The sequence below is a fragment of the Haliotis rufescens genome, unplaced genomic scaffold, assembly GCF_023055435.1.
Source record: "Haliotis rufescens isolate VD_foot unplaced genomic scaffold, xgHalRufe1.0.p SCAF_12, whole genome shotgun sequence".
In the NCBI taxonomy this organism is placed as follows: Eukaryota; Metazoa; Mollusca; class Gastropoda; order Lepetellida; family Haliotidae; genus Haliotis; species Haliotis rufescens.
This window is the reverse complement of record NW_025963802.1, coordinates 27,697,272-27,717,429: the sequence shown is the minus strand read 5'-3', so window position 1 is coordinate 27,717,429 and position 20,158 is coordinate 27,697,272. Positions and strand designations below refer to the sequence as shown.

Here is a 20,158-nt window from a genome sequence, read left to right as displayed (position 1 = left end):
CCATAATTATTTTCAGTAAAATGCATGATGCAATTTTGCTGACACAACACAGATCACTCTGCGAGTCTCTCAATTCGTCATTATTACTCACTCGGTTGAACTTAGTAATACATTCAGTACGCAACACCTAAAGATCATCGTTCAACTTACCATATTCCCTTTTCACCCTGCTAATGCCGCTGTATAAAGTGCAAGTCTGATTTCGAGAGCCGGAACTTGCTAAATACTTTGCAAAAACATTGCCAAATAGTAACTATCCTTCCTTCAGAAGCTGTACGTTTACTCAGACAAAATACACACTCAATTTAATTAACTTCCGGGGCAAATGAAGCTGTCACATTAACAACATTTTTTTCTTCTCTGATAAGGTAATATTTTCAACTGTTTGGGGGCTTTGTAAATATCGTATCTTGAACGGTGGCTATGTTTTTAAATGTCTTATTTAGAATAGTTGTTATGTTTGTAAATGTCATATTTACAATATGACTTGTAAATATAATAATTACACTTGTGGGACCTGTGGAAACGGTGTTTACAGAGATCGACGCTGAACCAGCCAATGACTTAATGTCTCAGTCAGGTGAGATAATAAGGGAATCATTCATGTAATCCTAACTGTCGGTACAATGTGTGAAGCCGTTGTGAGAGTGCTGCGATATTGTTGAAAGCGACGTAAAGTCATTAGAACTATCATCATTTACATCAAAACAGTTTACAAACATTTGCGAAAGACAGACACTGAGGAGGTGAGGTGAAATGGGGTTTAACTACGGAGGCGGTCCACACAATAATGGTCATGGCCCACCAGGTCAGAATTATGACATCGCCACGATCAAAATGGACAATCCGAGGTATGTTATCTCGTGTTTTGTAATTCGTGGATGGCACCCTTGCTGGTAACTGATCTGCAATATTTATTCCATCAAAATCTTACATTTAAGGAAAGGTAATTAGCGTTGAATTTTAATGCTTGGCATAATGCATTTTGGCCAAGGATCTCAATCAACGCTTTTGTTTACTTCACGCACTTTCCTCAGCTATAGACTGAAACAGTAACCAGTTTATTCCTTGAACAACATTGTATTTGGCTAAATTGACTATGTTTTCACTTACGGGTGTATTCCTAACTCCTGGTGTCATCTCTGATTTTCGGTATTCCAAGCATATAGCTTTCACTAAAGTTTTGCCTTTTGCGCCCAATGGAATGTGTTTCGGGAGATAATCGGAGACTGCGTTGAAGCTTTACAATTATTTGCAAAAGAATTCTCAGGGACGTAGCTGTAGGTAATTCTTGTTTACGAGCCCACGAATGTGTTAAAACATGCTCCTACTTTTGTACGTATAATTTCACAAAATAATTTTGGTGGAAATATTTGAAAAAACAAACCCAACAACCCCAAACTCTGCGTAGTCAGTATTATACTGTATTTATTGTACACATGTATATTAACTGCTTGGCAAAAGAAAGTATGTACTTGAAAATTGGGTTTAACCAAAAAATTACAAACGTTTTCAAAACCTTAGGCTGATCTGTTTTGAGATACGCATATGATACCAGTACCAAATACACCATCATCGGATAACCATTGGTTCATTTTAACCACCATCAAACATGGTGTATACCTTCTTTTGCCGAGCATTTTATATTCGAGCCCCGGTGACACTGAGCATACACTGGCATCAAAAAACCCGGTATAGGTAGAGGCAATGATATGAGGCAGCCCCGATATATACAGATGCAATGATATCAGTGACCAAGGGTGTATATCCAGCATACAATGGCATCAGGTAAGCCCCTGTGTAACCAGTTGCAATGGCATCAGGTATATCCGTATGTAATAACTCCGATGCACCCAGATCAAGTCTCTGAATGGCGTTTAGAAATGATACACAATACGGGGAAAGATATTTATTGATGACAACTCCGATGCTAACCTCCGAAACGTTTTGTTCCTCATATTAAGGAAGTTGCCATCCATAAATTTTCTTCGTTATATCTAGATGTCATGGCCAATGATGAAATGTAATGAGTAATACCGATCGGCTTAATGTCAAACACCACCATTATGTTGTGTAAGTTAGTGTACGTTTAACGGCACCGCTCAGCTGACTGTACGATATGTTCGCCTGATACGTAGGGACACAGAGGCGTCACACCCCGTCACCGGGTAAGCATCAAAGCTATATCATTAACATTAGTTTTATTAAGTGAATCTGTTGCAGGTACACGATTACGGTCATAGGTTCCATAACACATTCATCGTACTGAAGATTTTCTTCCTACGATCGTTCTGCATCCTCGGTGGACGGCACATTGGGCGCCGCCTGGTGTTGGTCAACGTCTCCACAACAGCATAGCGCACTGAACTCCTCCCGGAAGCGGGTGTTGAAGTACCCGTATATGATCGGGTTCTGACAGGAGTTGCCCATGGCCAGGATGATCGTGATCACGAAGTTCGATGACGTAATTGACTTCGTGTACACTCCGAAGAAGCCGATGACAAAGAATGGCAACCACATCGTTACAAACATAAACACGATCAACACGCTCATCTTTATCAGTCGCACTTGAAGTTTGTTCCCGCGTGTTGATCCCCGAAGCTGACTCCGCCGGGAGGAAGCCCGCACCATGTTGAAAATTTTGTAATAAAATATAGTTATAACTATTAGGGGTAACATAAAGGATAAGATTCCAATCAAAATCAAATACACATCTGCATGAAACCCTTTCGGCCAGTGGATTCCACAAAATATGTACATCCTACCATCTTGAATGATACTAAGTTCAGCTTGCGCAAGTGCAATGGGAACCGGAAATGTTATAGAGATGACCCACACACCGGAAATGATCCAGCAGGCAAGTTGTCCGGACATGCGCCTGCGGTGCGAGAAACAGATGTAGGTGTAGCGCTCTATCGATATCATCATCATTGTCAGTATCGAACACGTCCCAGCAATGAACTGGACGTAAGTCACGAGTTTACAGATGACGTCACCAAACTCCCAGGATGTTGTGACGCGGGTCGTGGCGATGAAGGGGATGCCTGACGCCAACAGGAGGTCGGCGACGGCCAGGTTGGCGATGAAGAAGTTGGTGGCACTACGCAGCCTCCGGCACCTTAGAATGACCAGCAGCACCTGCAGGGGACACTGACTGTTACTAGGACATCATGGACATTCAATAGCTCTAACGCGTACCTATCATACTTTGCGATACAACGTAGGTTCATGCAGCTTCCAGACACAGTTTATCTATCGACGTTCTGCTAGGGAATTATATCCAACACTTACAGTAAGTGAGTGAGTGAGTGAGTATGGTTTAACGCCGCCTTTGGCAATCCTGCAGCAATATCACGGCGGGGGTCACCAGAACTGGGCTTCAAGTATGTGGCCGTGTTGAGAATCGAACCCAGGCTTTTAGCATTGATGCTTAAAAAAATTGACCTTAGGCCACAGTGATCTGGCAAGAATAAGAGTAAATGCATACGTTCCTGCAAATGGAACGGTATACTCTTACTCGAATTTCGTGGTGTAGATTAATCAATAAACGCTGGCGTATTATTTCAATATGCAATTTTCTTAAAACCAATTATCACCAGACTGAAGTCGTTTGGGAAAATATAATTATAGCCTGTACCTCCCGGTCTGTGTCTAAACCTCAAAGTGTTCGCGTCTGACAGTTCCAACAATCTCATACATTGGTGCGGTAGTTATATGAAAAGACACAATCTGAATGACGGTGGCATGGTCTATGTGAGAGATGAGTGTGATGCTACGTGTATTTGTGTAGGCTGTGTTAATTTAGAGAAAGTAACGTAGAATGCTTGCCTATACAGGGAGGTGTAAGAGTGTAGACCGGAAATTGAGTGCCAGGTATAGTATACAATCGGCTTCTTGCAGCATTTCTTGTACACATGCCGCAGAACCTACGTAATGGCACTGGCGGTTGTTATTCACCCAATGTTAGGCACGAGGCTTTAATATGCTTGTCAACCGCATCTGATTTGGCTTCACGGAGACAGAATAATGTGAATTGATAGCACCTCATAACCAGCTACTCGACAGCCGGACTACGTGACCTGCTTCCTTGCATGTCTTCGACCACTCCTGTGACGTCACTGACGTCTGTATAATTCGAGAGGGCTTTTGTACTTTATCGCCATCTGTAGGGGACGATTTCAGTGTTTCCTACTGTCGCTTTATTAATCCGGTCTCCTGATTTGGAACATTACAAACCTGGGCATGTGTTTACCATCAGTAGGCTGTTCTCTGGTCCTTCGCGAACACCAGGTACCATCACTATTTGAGAGTGATTCATGTACACATGCTTATGACATAGTCGTACAATAGAATTGTATGACCATGGAAAGAGATTTGTCGTTTGTATTTATTATGTGTGATTGGATCTATCCCTAGCATCATGTAATGATGATTAATTCCGGCGTTCCGTAGAGGGTGATTTCAGAGCCGAGGAATAGACATATTCAATATTCGCAGTTTTAAAAGCCTCCAAAATGATTTGAATAAACATAGGAAAAGATATTAATTGTAGTCACAGAAGATACAGAAACGTAAGTAAGGTCACACTTGCAACACTCTACAACAACTGGTGCTGTCTGTACGGTCATATACCCCGACCCGCAGCACGATGCCTGCCTCCGCTAGGGTTGTTCATCTCTCTTAACCTTACAATAATTCGTGTTGTCGACATATAAGTTCTTGGTTTCATCTTGTTGGTATTAGGTTTCGCTTTAAAAAGAAAAATACAATGCCGAATACCCCTTGTACATTTGTAACCATAGAGACGTCAGTCAGTATGCCTGAGGCTTGGCATTATAACGTAGGTCCTTGTCAGCTAAACCACCCTTTATCAGGTGCTCACATAAAGGCTGTGCAAATGCACATGTTAGAACTGGGTCTGTAGTTATATTGATTATTGTGAATATTGTCATTACTTCAACAGTTGTCAGTCTCGATATGTTTGTACATTCATACTGTGAAATCCAGCTACTTGAGGATGCAATAGCGGATATTCGATCAACTGAAATCTGTCCAGCAGACGTTGTTTTACCACTATCTCTGTTACCTCTCTGCCTGACTTAATATAACCTCACCACCACTACTACTGACCCCTCGTTACCGTCACTGATGTCACCCTCGCCTGGAGGTGTCTTCTGTACTTACCAGGCCATTTCCGGCAACTGCGGCAACAAATATAATGGTCAGAACAGTGACCTCTATCTCCGTTTGACCTGAAAAAGAAAAGTTTAAACTTAAGAAACCATGCCGGCCTGGGCTGGGGTTGGAAGGGGCTGGACTTGATTGGGGCTGGTGTTGAGTGGGACTGGGGTTGGGTTTGGGCTGGCGCTTTGGTGCGAGGCTGGGGTTTGGTGGGGCTGGGATTGGGTGGTGCTGGGGTTCGGCGATGCTTGGGTTAGGTGGGGCTGGGGTTGGGTGAGGCTGGGGTTGGATAGTGCTGGAGTTGGTTGAGACTGAAATTGGGTGGGGCTGGGGTTGGGTGAGGCTGGGGTTGGGTGGGGCTGGCGTTGGATGATGCTGGGGTTGGATGGTGCTGGGGCTGGGGCTGGGTGATGCTGGAGTTGGATGGTGCTGGGGTTGGGTGAGGCTGGGGTTGGATGGTGCTTGGGTTGGGTGAGGCGGAGGTTGGGTGGGGCTGGGGTTGGGTGAGGCTGGGGTTGGGTGGTGCTTGGGCTGGGTGAGGCTGGGGTTGGATGGTGCTGGGGTTAGGTGAGGCTGGGGTTGGGTGGGGTTGGGATTGCATGGTGCTGGGGTTGGATGGTGCTGGGGTTGGATTGTGCTGGGGTTGGGTGAGGCTGGGGTTGGATGGTGCTGGGGTTGGTGAAGCTGGGGTTGGGTGTTGCTTGGGTTGGATGGTGCTAGGGCTGGGTGATGCTGGTATGGATGGTGCTCGGGCTGGGTGATGCTGGTGTTGGATGGTGCTGGAGTTGGGTGGTGCTGAAATTGGGTGGGGATTGGGTTTGGATGGGGTTGGCGTTGGATAGTGCTTGAGTTGGGTGGTGCTGGGGTTGGGTGGTGCTGGGGTTGGGTGGTGCTGGATTTGGGTGGTGCCGGGGTTGGATGGTGCTGAGGTTGGGTGGTGCTGGGTTGGATGGTGCTGGGGTTGGGTGAGGCTGGGGTTGGATGGTGCTAGGGTTGGGTGAGGCTAAGGTTGGGTGGGGCTGGGGTTGGGTGGTGCTTGGGTTGGGTGAGGCTGAGGTTGGGTGGGGCTGGGGTTGGGTGAGGCTGAGGTTGGATGGTGCTGGGGTTGGATGGTGCTGGGGTTGGGTGAGGCTGGGGTTGGATGGTGCTGGGGTTGGGTGATGCTGGGGTTGGATGGCGCTGGGATTGGATGGTGCTGGGGTTGGATGGTGCTGGGGTTGGGTGAGGCTGGGGTTGTATGGTGTTGGGGTTGGTGATGCTGGGGTTGGGTGGTGCTGTGGTTGGGTGATGCTGGGGTTTGGTGATGCTGGGGTTGGATGGTGCTGGGGTTTGGTGAGGCTGAGGTTGGGTGGTGATGGGGTTGGATGGTGCTGGGCTTGGGTGGTGCTTGAGATGGGTGGTGCTGGGATTGGATGGTGCTGGGGTTGGGTGATGCTGGGGTTGGGTGATGCTGGGGTTGGGTGATGCTGAGGATTGGTGGGGCTTGGGCTGGGTGGTGCTTGGGTTGGATGGTGCTGGGGTTGGGTGAGGCTGGGGTTGGATGGTGCTGGGGTTGGGTGAGGCTAAGGTTGGGTGGGGCTGGGGTTGGGTGGTGCTTGGGTTGGGTGAGGCTGGAGTTGGATGGTGCTGGGGTTGGGTGATGCTGGGGTTGGATGGCGCTGGGATTGGATGGTGCTGGGGTTGGGTGAGGCTGGGGTTGTATGGTGTTGGGGTTGGTGATGCTGGGGTTGGGTGGTGCTGGGGTTGGATGGTGCTGGGGTTTGGTGAGGCTGAGGTTGGGTGGTGATGGGGTTGGATGGTGCTGGGTTTTGGTGGTGCTTGGGATGGGTGGTGCTGGGGTTGGATGGTGCTGGGGTTGGTGATGCTGGGGTTGGGTGATGCTGGGGTTGGGTGATGCTGAGGTTGGGTGGGGCTTGGGCTGGGTGGTGCTTGTGTTGGATGGTGCTGGGTGGGGCTGGGGTTGGGTGGTGCTGGGTTTGGGTGATGCTTGGTGGGGCTGGGGTTGGGTGGTGCTGGGGTTTAGATATATTGGGGTTGGATGAGGCTGAGGTTGGGTGGGGCTGGGGTTATTCGAGGCTAGGGTTGGATGGTGCTGGGGTTGGGTGAGGCTTGGGTTGGATGGTGCTGGGTGGGGCTGGGGTTGTGTGGTGCTGGGGTTGGGTGATGCTGGGGTTGGATGAGGCTGAGGTTGGGTGGGGCTGGGGTTGGTCGAGGCTGGGGTTGGATGGTGCTGGGGTTGGGTGAGGCTGGGGTTGGATGGTGCTTGGTGGGGCTGGGGTTGGGTGGTGCTGGGGTTGGGTGATGCTGGGGTTGGGTGATGCTGGGGTTGGATTGTGCTGGAGTTGGGTGAGGCTGGGGTTGGGTCGAGGCTGGGGTTGGATGGTGCCGGGGTTGGGTGGTTCTGGCGTTGGATGGTGCTGGGGTTGGGTGAGGCTTGGGTTGGGTGGGGCTGGCGTTGATTGGTGCTGGAGTTGGGTATGACATGTTTAACTGTTTCCCATACTTAAGCCTAAATATTAGATTACGATTTCAAATAGATGTTGGTGTTAGGTTCCACTGATTGGACGCGATTTACATTGGAATTCCCCCCTTGTCCTCACAAAGCCTGGCGCAGAAGAGATCAGATACCTGCGCCCTTCTCAAATCACGAGACATTGTCTGCCAGATTCGCCACAGGGTGAGTGTCAGAGCACAGATTCAATACATAACTAGTGTTCAAGATGAAAGTGCACTGAAAGGGTGGCATTTCAAAACTGAGATGTAATAAATTCCGGCCAATATGTTCATGTAATAGGGATTCTTAAACAAGAAGTGTGTATCACCGCGGACTACGTTGAAACACATATATTTAGAGAGTTAAAAAACCCAGTCATCAGGACAGAACATCGCGCGCCTTATGGCGGACCCTGGACCAAAGAAATAAATCTTGTCATATGTTTTCTTTGTTCGGATCCTCCAATGCGATGTGTTAGTTGGCCCTGTTTAGGGGTTCGTATCCAAAGCGTCAAATGTTATCCCGCTATCCTAGCCATAATATTACTACAATATTGCCCGAGCGATGTGGGGCGGTGGGGTAGCCTAGTGGTTAAAGCGTTCGTTCGTCACAGCGAAGACCCGGGTTCGATTCCCGACATGGGTTCAATGTGTGAATCCCATTTCTGTTGTCCCCCGCCGTGATATTGCTGGAATATTGCTAAAAGCGGCGTAAAGACATACTCACTCACTCACTCACTCACTCACTCACTCACTCACTCACTCACTCACTCACTCACTCACTCACTCACTCACTCAAGCGATGTACAGCACTCCCGAGTGTCTTTTGATATCAAATATATCAACACGAGTTGATAAAAGTGGAAAAATTCCGAGGCTTGCCGAAGATTTTTGCCACTTTTATCAACGAGTTTTGATATATTTGATATCAAAAGACACGAGGGTGAGATTTCATTTATCATCCAACATCATTCTTTCAACTTTTTCAATAAGTAGACAGTAATTAGCTGTGTCTTCAGTGTAAAAAGTACTGCTAACAGCTTCAGTAGCAGAGCCATTAGTGATGTCATTTGATTGTGACGTCATGGTAACCAGTGACGTCACAATGGTCTGCAAAGCATTGTGATGTAATTTCATTGCAGCGATATCTAATCCATCCTCTGGGAGCCAGTTTTGGATGAAAAAGGTATATCTGCTTCAAATTACAAAGCCCACCAGCTGCAGTACCTGGACCAATGAGTGGGGTATTCATGTTAAATTGCGGCATGGTATCTCAGTGTGCTAGCACTATAAATCGGCATCTGTCCGGACTAGTACAAACAGCCACACACACACACACACACACACACACACACACACACACACACATACACGTGCATGCACGTCGCTATATAAGTGCAATAACCTTGGACGCGACGTTAAACCCCATTTCACCTCACCTCACATTAATTAGCAGAATGGAAAGTTTGAATGGACAATGAGACTTAGTTTTAGGATATGACTATCTCAGATAGGATTTGCTACCACACAATTCACGTAAGACTCAAATGTGGAAAGCTTTATTATGTTTTGTTGTAATACTGTTTGACACATACCATCACTATTGAAGATGCTAACACGGTTGACTAAGCTGCTGGGGTGTGTCTCTGATCCCTTTCACATATGTGATTAGGGTTAAGATTCTGTGAATCAAATCTTCTTAATGTTCTAGTGCGTACAGTACCAATGTATTGGAGTTGTGTAGTGCCCCATATGACATGATTGGAAATAATGTGTTAGTATGTGCATAGCATCAGTACATTAGGTCTTCCCAATAAGCTGAGTGAGATATGCAGATCCCAAGCTCGTCTTTCTCCAGTTTCGGCTGCTGAGGAACTCTGTAAGATGTGTATACTATGAACGAGATTTACGATAAAGTCAACTGATTTATATGTAAGTAAAATACATGGACTGTAACCACTTCCTGACAGCAATGTTGACATAAACAAGAGAAGAAACCTCTATCGGATGCCCGCCCGCAGTCTCACAAACGTTCACGTGTCTTTACACTTAAAGTCAATTACGTGTGTGTAAAGCTCCCATTGCCGTCGGTGTGCTTTACAAGACGGTTGTGACAGCAGGAGATGCTGTCTGTGTGGTTGATGTGCCGTGTATGTACACAGACGTGGGGTGAGCTAGCGTCTGAATCCTGCCACAACGTCAACCTCGCTGTAAACCCTTCATTAACCATTCATTATGATTCCATAGAAGCCAGCACAACTCATTGCAATATTTCAACTAAAGCATTTCGCGTTCAACATTAGTCCGACCCTATCACAACAAGTCAAGTGAGGCGAGATATACCTCATGCCAGAACAACGTACTGACAAGTTAGTCAAGTTCTTGTTACACCACATGTCATGTGATATTTAAAAAGAAAGAACGATAATATCTTAAGCGGACTGTGGGTGGCGCATTTACTCCATTACACAGTTAGTAACAAAAACAATTTGGAGGCAAGCCAGCTAACGTTGAGTGACGTCACACACATAGTTTTATGCTGCAGTCAGCAACATCAAAGCTGCATGTGAATGATCCTCACAGTTTATACAGAACACAGATTATACAGAACACAGATTATACAGAACACAGATAATACAGAACACAGATTATACAGAACACAGATTATACAGAACACAGATAATACAGAACACAGATTATACAGAACACAGATTATACAGAACACAGATAATACAGAACACAGATAATACAGAACACAGATAATACAGAACACAGATTATACAGAACACAGATTATACAGAACACAGATTATACAGAACACAGATAATACAGAACACAGATTATACAGAACACAGATTATACAGAACACAGATAATACAGAACACAGATTATACAGAACACAGATAATACAGAACACAGATTATACAGAACACAGATTATACAGAACACAGATAATACAGAACACAGATTATACAGAACACAGATTATACAGAACACAGATAATACAGAACACAGATAATACAGAACACAGATTATACAGAACACAGATTATACAGAACACAGATTATACAGAACACAGATAATACAGAACACAGATAATACAGAACACAGATAATACAGGACACAGATTATACAGAACACAGATTATACAGAACACAGATTATACAGAACACAGATAATACAGAACACAGATTATACAGAACACAGATTATACAGAACACAGATAATACAGAACACAGATAATACAGAACACAGATTATACAGAACACAGATTATACAGAACACAGATTATACAGAACACAGATAATACAGAACACAGATTATACAGAACACAGATTATACAGAACACAGATTATACAGAACACAGATAATACAGAACACAGATTATACAGAACACAGATTATACAGAACACAGATAATACAGAACACAGATAATACAGAACACAGATTATACAGAACACAGATTATACAGAACACAGATTATACAGAACACAGATTATACAGAACACAGATAATACAGGACACAGATTATACAGAACACAGATTATACAGAACACAGATTATACAGAACACAGATAATACAGAACACAGATTATACAGAACACAGATTATACAGAACACAGATTATACAGAACACAGATAATACAGAACACAGATTATACAGAACACAGATTATACAGAACACAGATTATACAGAACACAGATTATACAGAACACAGATTATACACAACTTGACAAATCAAACCCTGGAGATTGGTGTGACGCACGAAACTTTAAACAACCAGGCTAGCCCGTCGTCTATTAAATGGACAGAGATCCGTTCAGTTTACTTTGATATGTACAAAACATAAAAATGATAATAAATGTGGAAACATTATGAAAGCAAGGCTTATAAATATTGAATAAACTGACTGCACAAAAAAAATAACCATCCTTCGGACATACGTGCGACGTTTCTAACACCAGCCTCAACAGCAGTTGCAACGTCGACATTTTATGACGGTCATAAATACAAGAGGTGGCAGCTACAACCAGGTCGGGATGACGGCGCGAGGGTTTACAGGCTAGTGTGACGCACTTGCCGTATACCATTGGCCATATAACCATCCCCGTTACGGTAAAGGATGTGATGTTGAATGTATGTCACCATACAATGGTTGCCGAGCGATATCAATGCGTTGTGGTGCTTGGTATTGGCGAGTGGCGTATGCCAATGCAAAGTGAGTGATTGAGATTTAAGATGAACGATTCCAGCTGCCCCGCCCTGACATCTGACAGAATTGCTCTCTTCAGTGCTTATGCTCCTTTTTCATGACATTTTTTTACTGTCATAATTTTATTCAATCATTCTCTCGTCCAGGCGTTACCTATTTTTGATTGTCAAATAGCACATTGCTATCCATGCTTTGATTGGGGAATGCATGCAATCTTTACGAAATAAATTTATTAATATTGTTCCAGAGCCGTATTTTTTCAGAACAGCCAGTGCGAATAAAATGCCCGGTCCTTAAACTGAATGATAAATGTTGGTTTTTAATTTAATAGTAACATCTTCTATCATCTGTTTGATAGTGAATCACAAACGCATGCCTAATATACGCCGGAATGGTACATCAGACTCTGCTTTGGGCAGAGATGTCTTATGATTATGGAAAGGGTTTTGTTTTTATTTTATTGTAATATTGGTTGGTGGGTTAGTTGGTGGGTTGGTTGGTTGTTTGTTTAACGCCGCACTCAGCAATACTCCAGCTATATGACGGCGGTCTGTTAATAATCGAGACCAGACAATCCAGTGATTGATATCATGAGAATCGATCCACACAATTGGGACCGATGACATGCATCAAACCAAGTCAGCGAGCCTGACCACCCGATCCCGTTAGTCGCCTCTTACAAGCATAGTCGCCTTTTACGGCAAGCATGGGTTGCTGAAGACCTTAGTGTAATGCATTAGTATTCGTTTTTCTTAATGTTACAATGATTCAATGTTTAAAATGGCATGCAGTATGTTTGTATATTCCTTCATAGGAATTTTCATTGTTTAATATGGGTCTTAATGAATTATATAGAAAATAAAATCGGAAAAAAATGGAAACTTCAGAATAGGTGAAAAAAAGCTAAACTAAACTCACCTTTCCACTTGCCGCTGAACTCGGACAGGAATGTAAATGCAGTCTCATTCGTGCTTGGGTCAGTAAGAACAATCTCCCCCATTGTGGTAATACTTCAGACCTTGACATGTGTATCTTCCACTGTGGTCACACACGGACAGCCTGTGTAGCACATCGCCGGTCCCTTGCATCGTCTGGCATCCCACTTCACTGCCTATGAGTCTCGAGAAACATAGCATGGTTTGCACAGATAGTGAGAGTGCGCAGTGCGTAGTGCGTAGTGCGGAGCTCGCCTTCGTCACCACGATGAGGCTACAGGGAATGATATAATGTTCTGGCACTCTTGAGCTAACATTTCGCCTCGACGATAGGGGGTGGGGTTATATATGTCTCGGAATACCCTTGCGCGGTGTGTTCACAGTTCCATCTATCAAATAGGGATTTAATTAAATTTAGTTACTAACACTGATAAACACTTGGAGATCTCACAAACGCAAGAATGAGGGAGAAATTGACATTGTATTCGCAGGAGGATTAACAAAATCATTTGAAAAGTTCAGAACCCAGAGGAATATCATTATCGACGTGAGTTGTTTGTTTGTACGATCTGATGATGAGAGAGAGAGAGAGAGAGAGAGAGAGAGAGAGAGAGAGAGAGAGAGAGAGAGAGAGAGAGAGAGAGAGAGAGAGAGAGCTCTTATCATAAAGCGCTGAATTGTCTTAATTATTAACAGGCTGCAGTTGATGATCGCCAGGTTGAACATTATATATCATAATGGTTTTATGCAAGAGGGCGCCTCTTTAGCAATTCTCATCACTCCTCTGCACCATCCAACCATATATTCAAACGAAGAGCCGTTGTCGTCTTATAGAGAGCCTTATATCTTTCTACAAACTGACAATGTATTGTATTTCGTGCGTGTTCATGTACAATGAAAAGGCTGTCACACTGTAGGAAGTATTACCACTGTTAATATGACAGAGATGCAGTTGCATTCTCCAAGACATAGATATCACAGCTTTTAGAAATGAACATCCATATGGTGGCCGAGAGGGGACATCGCTTTCTCGCTTTCTCGCGGTATGGCAATATTCCCTCTTGGCCACGATATGGGTCGCATGCGTTACGTGTTTCTTTACGATAAAAAGTATATATATAAAACAACATTAATGAATTGTCCTCAGTGTGTGTGTGTGTGTTGGGGTGGGGTGGGGTGGGGTGGGGTGTGTGTGTAGGGGGGCTGATGTGGGTTTTAATCATAAAAGAGAGCTGAGATTTTTCCAGTCGCATTTCAAATTATACATATGGACGGAATGTTGAAATTTTCTCACTATCTACTTATTTAACAGTACAGACATATGTGCTTTTATAACAATCCACGTATTTCTGCGTAAAAAAGAATCTAATTGATTTATGGCCCTATTTAGCTATTGGATCCCCCGCCCCCAGGCCAAGTTATCAAAACAAATAGCAAATAACACCGCTCAATAGCGCTGAGTAGTACGTACTTCCTAAAAAGCAATAGTGTTTTCCTAAAAACAACGCTTATATCAATGTTTATTCTGTTTGCGGAGTAGATGTGATCAAAGTGGAAGTCCTCACCCAAGCATAGTAATATTGCCGGATGTCCATTATGTAATTTCTAGTTTTGGGATGACATATTGTTCTCAGTAACCGTAATGTGGAAATAGTTGATTGGTTTTATATTCAAGTTGGTATTTCCGCTTTTCAACGTGTTCAGTGAGGCCGTCTTATCAACAGTCATTTCTGAGACATCAATGCAAAGTAAAATTACCGTATTCAACGTAATAAGCGCCCCGCTCTAATAAACGCCCACGGCGATATTTGCTAATATATTGGCTAGTGAACAATCCCAATTAGCACCCCTTCCGATTGATTAATGTACAAAAGACTTATTTATTCGCGTATAATACGCACTCGTTATATGCACACTTAATTATGGGCAATTAAAATCGGGAAAAATATATCTGTCGTACATAAACATTTCAGGCTGTCAGCATAAACCACGAAATTAATCTTTCAACTCAACTTTTTTTTCACCAAAATAATATTTTAATTTAGAAAGCGCCCTGGGCGCTTATTACGTCGAATACGGTAATTAAGTCTACGCTTATTATTTTGCATTTATAATTAACATACTATTTATAGTACATACTATTCAAAAGAAGTTAAAGAACACCCGATTCCTTCATATGACTATGGTTAGTCACTAGAGGAAGCGATAGAGCGAGAAAGCGATGAAGCGAGAAAGCGATAGAGCGAGAAAGCGATAGAGCGAGAAAGCGATAAAGCGATAGAGCGAGAAAGCGATAAAGCGATAAAGCGATAAAGCGATGAAGCGAGAAAGCGATAGAGCGAGAAAGCGATAGAGCGAGAAAGCGAGAAAGCGAGAAAGCGATATTTCCCATAATGCCGTATATTAAAACGGTTTTTGCTTATATTTAGTGATCCTGTAATTCTCACCGCTATTTTGCCTCTTATGATTAGATTTTTGAAACATCTTGTAGTAGATAAATATGTTACAAAATACACACGTAATTTTTTCTCGTTTAGCTTGCATATTTTCTTGTAGTGTAATAAATAAGCAAGATTCAAAGAATACAGATAATCACTGTTCCTATTTTAAATTTTGTTCATAGTATCCCCCCCCCCCCCCCCCCCATTCCTCCATCAAACTTAAAACTGATAAAAGGGAGATCATATATGTCAGTTTTATTAGCCAGTTTGTATTGTTTGCAACGTCCAAAGAATTATTTTTTTCAGTAATTAGATTTGGAATTGAAGCCCAATATGTGCTCGTCCGATTTCGGGATCACAATTATGTTCATTAAGTTGGACAATAGAAATGAAATGCGTTCGATCAAACTGTCTTCGGGAATTAAATTTAATGCTAAAGTGCTTGTAAAATAAAGTTTAACTTTCCCGCCAGGAGAGACTAGATATCCAATTATAGTATAGGCTCAGACAGGAATATACATATTTATGTAGTAATTCTCTCTCCATTTAGACTGTATGGTTAACAATTGTGCGTTCTGATGTGAGTTATGTCGTTATCTACTACCTTTTTACACAGACAATGAGGCGGACACACACACACACACACACACACACACACACACACACACACACACACACACACACACACACACGCACGCACGCACGCACACACACACACACACGCTCGCACGCACACGCACGCACGCACACGCACACGCACACACACACAATTTTGACAAAACTATACTTAAGATATACATAACATATCACAATGATAGCTGATTTAATATATGTTATAGATAATCATAGTAATGCATGGGGGCAGTGGGGAAGCCTGGTGGTTAAAGCGTTCGATCGTCAAGCCGAAGACCCAGTTCGATTCCCCACATGGGTACAATGTGTGAAGTCCATTTCTGGTGTTACCCGTGATATTACTGGATTATTGTTAAAAGCGACGTGAAACCATTCTCACTCACTCACAGCGGTGTTTATCAAATTACTATATGTAAGTACATATATTTGTAGATTTGCACAAGACAAGAAACACAATTCAAGTTAAACATACATCAAATGTCAAAAAGAACATTTACGGACAACCTCATGACACACTATAACATCATGTACTACCGAAAACAAGTTATAGAGCACCCACAATTATAAGATTGTATTTTTGCAAAACAATCAGCCATGACTAATTAACCATAGTCTTCTTAACTTCTTTTGAAAAGTATATATTTAGATTTTAACCTGATTTATTTAGAGCGTATTGCCATGATCTGCCACGCGCTTTCGGCGAGATGGTCACATACAACTGAATAGGGCCATAAATAAATCAATTACATTTTACGCAAAAATCGGTGGATTGTTTTAAAATCACCTACGTCTGTACAGTTAAATTATGTTTTAAGTAAATAGTGAGAAAATTTCAACATTACCTCCCAATTGCAGCAGATATCACATGCGGCCCCTGTAGGGGTCAAGAGGGGATATTGCTTAACCGCGAGAAAGCGATAAAGCGATAGAGCGATAAAGCGAGAAAGCGAGAAAGCGAGAAAGCGAGAAAGCGATAGAGCGATAGAGCGAGAAAGCGAGAAAGCGATGTCCCCTCTCGGCCACCATACATCCAGTGGTTCAGGAAACTGTTGAAGCTCCACTGGTTCTGTTCCAGAGGGCGTAAGGCTAGCCACCATGACACCATGCTACTTCCGGTCATCTTCAGTCTCCCGGAAGTGAAGTACTGTGTTGGGATTTCAACTTCCTTTCATACCCAGGACATCTGATAGCTTGTATTTGACATGTGCTCTACCGATACATTAACATGAGAGTGTGATGTCGGATGTCCCCGTCAACAAGACTCGCTGATGCGTTATCTCTGTAAGCAAGGCATCTGAAGAGCTGGCCTGTTGATCGTCCGTTGATCGTTCTTCAAAGGGAGCGGATGGTGGAAGAAAATTTAAAAAAATAAAAAAACAGACACAGTTCAAGTCGGCATGTGGTCTCTTGTTGAGAAAAGAACACATTCTAGTATGTGCTTTATTGTTATTTGAATCTTGACCTTAAAAATTAAAAAAGAATGTTTCCAATGTGCATGTACTGACGGGAGACAAGGAAACAACGAAGCTGTACTCCTCTTGTTTCAATATTCCATGGATAAAATACAGTGAGGATATCAATGTTGTTTTAGGAAACATGAAATGTCTAACTTTTTACTGGAGCGGGTTGATATATATTCGATCTCTAGCTGTTTCCGTGGCATCGAGTGGAACACTGATTCAAGTAGGCTTGAGTAAACTTGAATTTGAGGGCTAATATTTTGACAGGACCTCTTTTCCTGTACCAGCGGTAAAATAAGAAAATAATTCTACTGATGTTTAAAGATATAGTATATTGTTCGCATCCATGTTGTACACGTTGTACATGTAAGTTTCTTTGCTGCATAAGTTAGCCTTCCAAATTCACAGACATTAATATTATATTTAATATTCGTAAGACCATCGTAGCAGAAGTTAATTGAAAAATATCTCATAAAGAAAATAAACGGAGGAAGTAATAATGATAATACTAAATTAAACAACATAGTCAGTTGTATTTTCTCTCATGGGTGGGGAGATCAATGAACTAACAACCGTCGGCTATGTTTTTTCTTGCCCCGTGATTTGAAAACGTTTCACGTCGATCGTTTGATGAACTGGATTTGATGATACAAACTAGTTTCGGCACGTTTCTCTTTGACTTGAAACAGGTAAACATATGACTCCAACTGTAATACATTAGGTGTGAGAGAATTACATATAACTAGCAGGATTTGCATATGGTCAGTGGATATAAACTGTGTACAATAACGCCAAGCCTATAAGACGGCCAATCAGACACGTATCTTCATAGACGCAGGGGGGATGTAACCAGCACAAAGCGGGGTTGCTGGATGTTGCATGGATGCAGACATGTGACGTGACGTGATGTGAAGCCAAGTATTACTGACGTTAGTACAACGCGGACAGCGACGAACATGGGGATTTGTTTGCTTAAATACTGGTATAGTGCTGACGAGTTATTTGAGTTACATAACATGTCATATATTTTTAAAATATTATTATAATATCTTGAAAGAACAATGATGCCATGTGTATTCCGTTACAACTTTGGTAACAACAAAGTTTATTTTGAACGCAAGATAGCTAAATCAACACTGAGTGACTCCACATATATTATTTTGTGCCGCAGTCAGCAATATATGAGCTACATGGATATGATCGCGGCCTATGAATGATCAAGGCTGTGCTATGTAAAGCAATGGTTAACAGCATGAGCAAGGCTCCACGCAGCCTGTGTACGGTGGCACACAATCAGACAGGTCACATACTGTCAGACAGGTCACATACTGTCAGACAGGTCACATACCAAACTAGCCTCATTTCAGTGGGCCCAAGGATGCATTGCGGATTGCTCGGACTTTCAGACGGTGCGCTCACAAAACGACGACCGTCTGGTAGTCCCCACATTATGTGGGGAAATAATCGGTTATCATTCCTCAGTCCGATTAGGTCTGAGACCATATAACATATGCCCCTTATCTCACGTGGAACAACAACCAATGAAGGATAGTCATCATGTGTCAACAAACGGCTGAATCAATGACACAATAAACGTTTCACGAGCAATTAGGCAGCCTAGCGATTGTGTATGCTGCATTGTCGGGCTGTTTCACGACCTCCCAGGGAAGATAGCACGTGCAAGCTGCAAAGTGGCTGCGTTTGTGCAAACTGTTCAAGTGGCAATGGACATCGTTAATCAAATCGGGGCGTGTAGGTGCCACTAGTTCTGCCGACAACGACTTCACGTACCGCCATCGAGATGCACGGATGCTGCCTGGTGATATACGCCATTGACGTGGTACATATTACACAGTGTCACGAAGTCTTTGATTTGGTTTTCTGAAACTTTGACTCTGATATTATTATTGTTTTCGTGTTGCTGTATACCTGTTGGGATTCCGCGTGAGACCTGGCCCCCAGCAACTCATGTATCTCATGTAGAGGCTAACTGCACCAGGTGGTCAGACTCGGTGACTTGGCTGATGTCTGATCCGGGCTCCATTAATTACAGGACACCGTCACATAGCTCGAATATTGCAGAGTGCGGCGTTAAGCATGAAATAAACACACAGAATAATTGGGTGTGACTTCCCCTGACAAATAATACGTGGAATGTTGTTCACAGGCATGGCGATGTTACTAAACTGTTTAAAGCTGCCTCAAGTTGTACTCACTTACGGAAATAGGTGAACATAAGTAGTAACAGATACATGTTATTGTTCATACGCATCGTTGTTTACTATGCAAGCTACATGTACAAAAATATATTCTGCGTGTGGTAAGATAGCTGTTAGACCCAACTAAAATTTTCATACATACATGTACGAATCAAAATATCCGAATCGAGATGATAAAAATTAAGACGAAACGTTTTAAAAGCTGACATCTGATTGGCTAAAAAACCCATGCATCAATGTTTGATGGGGGTAAAATGAAACAAACAAGAAATGTTTTTTGTGGTGATGTATTTGATATGGATAACACAGTTGTGTTTTTGACCTTACGTTTGCAGTGTTTCGGCGACTGTTTTCAGCCAGTAACGTTTCGATAACGTTTGGAATGTTTTGGTCGAATTCTATTTTCAAGTGTATACTTTCTTTTGGCCGGTATCGTTTTATCATTTCACTGAAATTGTACTTTTCGTGATTTATTTTCTATGGAAGGCCAAACAAGCACACTCTCTAAGTCATTATTGTCATAGTACAATTGTGAATTTAGGGTGGAGTTTCTTGGATTTCGATATATTAACATATAATGAC

The 20,158-nt window shown here is 43.0% G+C and overlaps 1 protein-coding gene across 1 annotated transcript; it reads right to left on the bottom strand.

The window, feature by feature from the left end:
* Positions 1-1,466: 1,466 nt before the first annotated feature.
* Positions 1,467-13,232, bottom strand: LOC124116213 (somatostatin receptor type 4-like). Its single transcript, XM_046477473.2, has 3 exons — positions 12,807-13,232; positions 5,185-5,252; positions 1,467-3,138 (listed from the first exon to the last, which is right to left on the bottom strand). Exons 1-3 carry the CDS (start codon positions 12,886-12,888, stop codon positions 2,281-2,283), a joined length of 1,008 nt encoding a protein of 335 aa, XP_046333429.1. The 5' UTR covers positions 12,889-13,232; the 3' UTR covers positions 1,467-2,280.
* Between the last annotated feature and the right edge of the window lie 6,926 nt (positions 13,233-20,158).

Excerpts from the sequence above, each read along its gene's own strand:
- LOC124116213 (XM_046477473.2), bottom strand. The coding sequence starts at position 12,888 with ATGGGGGAGATTGTTCTTACTGACCCAAGCACGAATGAGACTGCATTT. Across the intron at positions 5,253-12,806 it reads GTTCAGCGGCAAGTGGAAAG|GTCAAACGGAGATAGAGGTC; the intron begins GTGAGTTTAGTT and ends TTTCTTTTTCAG. Across the intron at positions 3,139-5,184 it reads CAGTTGCCGGAAATGGCCTG|GTGCTGCTGGTCATTCTAAG; the intron begins GTAAGTACAGAA and ends TGTCCCCTGCAG.